The sequence below is a fragment of the Megachile rotundata genome, chromosome 13, assembly GCF_050947335.1.
Source record: "Megachile rotundata isolate GNS110a chromosome 13, iyMegRotu1, whole genome shotgun sequence".
Taxonomy (NCBI): domain Eukaryota; kingdom Metazoa; phylum Arthropoda; class Insecta; order Hymenoptera; family Megachilidae; genus Megachile; species Megachile rotundata.
In genome coordinates, this window is record NC_134995.1 from 12,315,084 (window position 1) to 12,320,817 (window position 5,734).

At 40.8% G+C, this 5,734-nt stretch overlaps 1 protein-coding gene across 1 annotated transcript; it reads left to right on the forward strand.

Moving 5' to 3' along the window:
- Nucleotides 1-1,180: 1,180 nt before the first annotated feature.
- LOC100880834 (uncharacterized) lies at nt 1,181-5,052 on the forward strand. Its single transcript, XM_003705458.3, has 3 exons — nt 1,181-1,568; nt 1,635-1,810; nt 4,358-5,052. The coding sequence occupies exons 1-3, from the start codon at nt 1,312-1,314 to the stop codon at nt 4,750-4,752; spliced, it is 828 nt and encodes a 275-aa protein (XP_003705506.1). The 5' UTR covers nt 1,181-1,311; the 3' UTR covers nt 4,753-5,052.
- Nucleotides 5,053-5,734: the final 682 nt, after the last annotated feature.

The window sequence follows — 5,734 nt, forward strand, 5'->3', positions numbered from 1 at the left end:
ATTCGAAACACTTTCATGGTAATAATAGACGAAGTGACACGTGAAGTCATGCGAGAAATCACAAGGGAGCTGTACCCACGACCTCCGAGTAGATTTCCCTCGATCGAAGAGGGGTCTACCTCTACCATCGAACCTTAACGGACCGAAGTAGGTCTGCTGCCGCACGAGGAAACGAGGACCAGGTGAACGCGATGGCCAGGAAGAAAATGCAAGTGCGTTTTCTAGCCTTGGATTCAAATTTGTCTTCTGAGACAGGTTTATGCTTAGATACATTCATAGATAGGTATCAGAGAATTTACACATTTGGATTGTAGTAGGTAGTAAGTTTCAAGATTAGTCTGAAGTTACAGGTCTGGAAATCACATGTGGGTTCAAAGTTATAGGTCTGAAGGTCACATGTGGGTTTGCAGATTAGTTACAGGTCTGAAGATCAAATGTGGGCTTGAAGATTGGTTGCAATGCTGATGATCAAATGTGTGTTTGAAGATCAGTTGTAGGTCTGAAGATCATATGTGGGTTTGAACATTAGTTAGGCATCAGAAGCTTCATCATCAATTTTGGGGTTCGAGGTCAAATGCAAGTTCTAGGTAGCAACTTATAGTTATGATGCTCTGTTAGTTCAAATGTCGATACATCATATGTTACCTATGTTTATAAGTAAATAAAGAAGAGAACAGTTAGCAACCCTACGAAACATATGGAGATTCACATATTGTCCACATGTGGATGCGATAGCAAATTAAGCTTATTCTCCAAAATCCTAGACAACTAGTAAACCCATAACAATAACCTACAGAACAAGTACCAATGTTTAACCATCAAACAAAAATTTCTAATGTACGATGAATCTAAGTGTCACTCGCACTTATGACTAGCGAGATTGCACGCCTGAAGGCACAGTCGGCAAACAAATTTCTCCAGTGTCTATAGACAAAAACGAGGGTTAAATCTACGCACTAAAACACAAGTTACAAGATTCGTCAACCCCTTTATCAATTTATTTTTTGCTAAAGGAGATTCGAGAAAGGAGGGAGTAAGGCCCGTAGAGAGGCCCCGAGGATTCGATCGAAGAGAGGGGTGGAGAGAGAGGAGTCGAAGAGGGGATGAGAGCTCGAGCGAACTCTCGGTGGCCCACGAGGTCTCCCCTCGTGCGATACTTCGGTATAAAAGCAAAGCAACCTCTTTTGGATGTAACACACGAGGCTCGATCGACGCTCATCCTGGCGTCCACGTTCACCTGACAGCTACGAGTGTGCACAGGATATACTTCCTATAAACACCGGTTCGACATCGGTGAATCGATTCGGAACCATGAACAAGTACTTTGTGAACGTTCTGTGGCTACTTCCGGTGTTGGTCGTGGCGCTGCCGGCCAACGACAAGCCCGGGAACGAGAACGACCTGATGGCGACCATCTACAGCGACTGTCTGAAGAAAGAATCCATCAATTGCATCAAGTACAAAGTATTTTCCTACGTGGACAAAATGTTGGCCGATAAGGAGGATATCACGTTGACCGACGGCATCACCGTGGTGAAGACGTCGAACACAGAGGAAGGAGCTCCTAGGTCGGTTTCTTTTTACGAGAGATACGAAATTGTGCGACGTGTATTAATTTGTACGCGATTTTGCAGATCCATCGAATCCAGCGACTTGGATACGCTGTTGTTCGATAGACTGGGAAGGTTCCTCAGGACGCACACGGTCAAGGTTGACCTCAAGGGGACCGACATACTCGGCGCCATTGAATCGGCCGGACGCAGCTTCGAGGACTTCACTGATAATGCTGTCGAGAGTCGTGGCAAGAAGAGTGAGTATTAATTATTGCAAGTTTATTAGATACAGTAGGCAGGCTATTTAGATCACTTTAATGTAAATTTTACATTATATTTTTATATTTTATATTTTTATATGGGGAGTTACATTACTGTCGACATATCTTGTCTTTCGAGTTAAATTGTATTCGATGCTTTACTTGAGAGGATATTTATTGTTTATCGGAAAATGATAATATGTTGATATAAAAAGTTTAAGTGATAGTATGTTGATTTTGGTAGAAATGAAAATATTTTTTTAATTATCTTATTGTATTGAAATTTATGGTGACTGTTATTTACGACATCAAGGAATTGTCTTATTAATTATTAATTATTTTATTGATTATCTTATTGAATTATGAAGCTGAATTGTCATAGGAGGTTATCAAATTTATTTGTCATAGTCATCGTATGCAATTATAAAATTTAATCATCACACAAAATGGCTGATCTCATACGATTTATATTCTTGATATGATGATATGATTTACATTCTTCCTCATTGGAATTTTACAACATTAAGTTCATAATTGTATGAAACTAATAAGGGTGTCATAATAAGAGGTCAACAAATAAGAGGTCATTAAGGGTGTCATAATAAGAGGTCAACTAATAAGAGGTCATGAAGGGTGTCATAATAAGAGGTCAACTAATAAGAGGTCATGAAGGGTGTCATAATAAGAGGTCAACTAATAAGAGGTCATGAAGGGTGTCATAATAAGAGGTCAACTAATAAGAGATCATGAAGGGTGTCATAATAAGAGGTCAACTAATAAGAGGTCATTAAGGGTGTCATAATAAGAGGTCAACTAATAAGAGGTCATGAAGGGTGTCCTTAAAAACTGAAGATCAGTGCATTGAAACAAAATATTAACAGTTACAATTACTCAGTAACAGTAGTATCACCAGATAACATCAACAAATTTCACATGTTTCCGTTGACCCCCATGGCAGTGAACGCGTTAAAGCGTCTCACCTAATCTTTTCATCACCTCAGATTTTAATTATTCCTCTCGATTATTCCGTTACATGCTCTCACTCTGTTCATCGCAGAGCTCTGTTAGCAACAAAGCTAGTATCATTAAAAGTACGATACTTCGATGGGTCGCGCGAGCAATTACCCGATAATTAACTCGAGTTAACCTTGATTCGTTGCATGCGTTTCCCGGGGTCCCGTGATCGTTCTATTCAACGACAACGATGACGACAACGCCGGGAAGCTGGTGAGACGTTGACCCACTGAGGAACTGGTTCCGCTTCCCCTTGAAACTCCTCGAGCGAGGAGAGGGTTACACGCGAGGTGAAAGAGAGACGAACTACGATCTCTCGTCGCGCGAGATTTTTGACATACTTTCTTGCTCGGGGTACTTCGCCTTGACCTTCGCCTATTCCACTTTAAGATCCTACGGCGTCATCCTGAGAAAGGTCGGGTCGCCAGTCGTGGGAATTCTCCCGTTACATTGTTTATTTCTGTACGGTGATTTTGTACCCATTGCCGAAAAGGTGGCAAGCATAAGCCACCAGCTTAAATATTCCAACTTTGCAACTCGATGGAATTTCGAACAATATTTCTTTCGGAAATGTTGCAGTTTGTCTTTTTTGGGTCTCTTTCGAAACTATGGCGACAGGAATTCTTTTTGAAATTCTTCTTCTTCTAGGAGTGTCAAGATATGAGGTCTCTGTATGTTCACATACTGGGGTTTCATGTTGATGTCCTGTGGATAGCAGACATTTTGTTCTAATTGTGAAGACATTTGCTGTACTGGTTTGCTCTTTAGTTGTAGTCAGAATTATATATTTGCAGTTCGTAAGATAAACTTTGAGTCGATTTTACAAGTCTGTAGCGACGTTATGTTTGAGGTTATGTCTGAATATGTTCTAAGCCGAACATTTGTTATACATCTAAAAGATATATTCTTCAGTCTTGTGTTACCGAAAGCAATAAGTATATTCTATGAACAAATTTTATTTAAAAATCTTTACAGTTCGTAAGATAAACTTTGAGTCGATTTTACAAGTCTGTTTGTAGCGACGTTATGTTTGAGGTTATGTCTGAATATGTTCTAAGCCGAACATTTAAGGTTATACATTTAAAAAATATATTCTTCAATTTTATGTTCGAGAAGGCAATAAGTATTTTCTATAAACAAATTGTATTTATAATTCTTCACGAACTGCATGAATTTTCAATTTCGAAATTTAGACTTGAAAATCTTGCATACGCTATTATTTCATACGGCATGTTTAAGTACTACGTTCTAGCACAATTTCCCAAACTAACAGCACATCATAATATGATGCATCGAGGAAGTGGAACAGCGAAATTGCAGATTAGGAAAATAACAGAGTACAAAGCAGTAAAGTAAAAACAACGGTAATGGCAGAATAGTAAAATAGCAGAGGCAGTAAAATACCAATAACCTTGCTCCACAAAACTCTACATTACAAGTCTAAAACTCTACTATTACAAGAATTAATTTATCAAAAGTCCTAAGATTGTACTTAAAAATTAGAAAGTATCATTACAATCTTAATTACAGAGAAGGCGCAGAAGATTCTGGGTCCGCTGATAATGGCGCTAGCCCTGAAGGCTGCCGCCCTTCTGCCCTTGGCGTTGGGAGCCATCGCAGCCATCGCGGGCAAGGCTCTCCTCGTCGGTAAAATCGCGCTGGTGATCTCAGCCATAATCGGACTGAAGAAGCTTCTGAGTTCGAGCGGAAAGCACGTGACATACGAGGTGGTGTCGCATCCTCATCACAGCAGTAGCCACATCGTGAGCCACGACGAAGGTCACGGTGGCGGTTACGGTGGCGGTGGCGCCGACTACGGTGGCGGCGGCTACTCCGGCAGCAGTGGCCACGGCTGGGCAAGAAGTTTGCCTCAGGATGCCCACGAAATGGCCTACCGTGCTCATCAACCTCAACCACAAGCATGAAGAATCTAGAGAGAGTTTCGATGTCTCACTTTCCTCTATTCTCTTGACCACTTTTCATCTCGTTTCACTCTTCCACTTCCTTTCTTGCTCTCTATTTTATATTTATTGTTCCTATCCTCTTCGACTCTCTTAGAACCGGTACCTCCACGAGATACTCGTTCATGTATAGCGTAAATTGTTATTTATTCATTGCCTGTTCTAGTATTTATTTAATTTTATCCGATCGTGTGCTATTGTTATTGCCTGTTCTTTGTAATAAAGAGATGACGAATGGCGCGCTGCGTCTTGTCCCAAAGAAAATCCATGCGTCACGTGATGTTTAACGGAGGAAGTGGAGGAAGTGGTTAGGTGGCTCCTTTGGTCCTTGAGCACTGGAGTTCCTTCAAGGTTCTCTGCGTTTCCATTTTTCCTTAAATTCTCCTCTTTGGATTCCTTGCATTCCTAAGTCTTCAGGTTCAACTTGGATTCTCTTAGGTATCTTTGAGGATCTTAAATTTTTCAAGGTCTTTTATGTTTATGGACTCTTTTAAGGTCTTCTAGGTTTCCTTTCACACATCCTCCATATTGTCTTTAAGTTCCTTAAGATGGATGACCACATTGTCCACATTGTCTACATTGTCCACATTGTCCACATCCATCCAATGTGATCCTCATTGTCCATATTGTCCACAGCCATCCAATGTGATCCTTACTGTCCACATTGTCCACATTGTCGACGTTGTCCACATTGTCCACATCCACCCAATCTGATCCTCACTGTCTACATTGTTCACATCCATCCAATCTGATCCTCATTGTCCATATTGTCCACAGCCATCCAATGTGATCCTTATTGTCCACATTGTCCACATTTTCGACGTTGTCCACATTGTCCACATCCATCCAATCTGATCCTCACTGTCTACATTGTTCACATCCATCCAATCTGATCCTCATTGTCCACATTGTCCACATCCATCCAAAGTGATCCTCATTGTGCACA

Bases quoted from the DNA above. Each gene is read 5' to 3' on its own strand.
- LOC100880834 (XM_003705458.3), top strand. From the start codon at position 1,312: ATGAACAAGTACTTTGTGAACGTTCTGTGGCTACTTCCGGTGTTGGTC. The intron at 1,569-1,634 runs GTCGGTTTCTTT...GCGATTTTGCAG, and splicing joins ACAGAGGAAGGAGCTCCTAG to ATCCATCGAATCCAGCGACT. The intron at 1,811-4,357 runs GTGAGTATTAAT...TCTTAATTACAG, and splicing joins CGAGAGTCGTGGCAAGAAGA to AGAAGGCGCAGAAGATTCTG.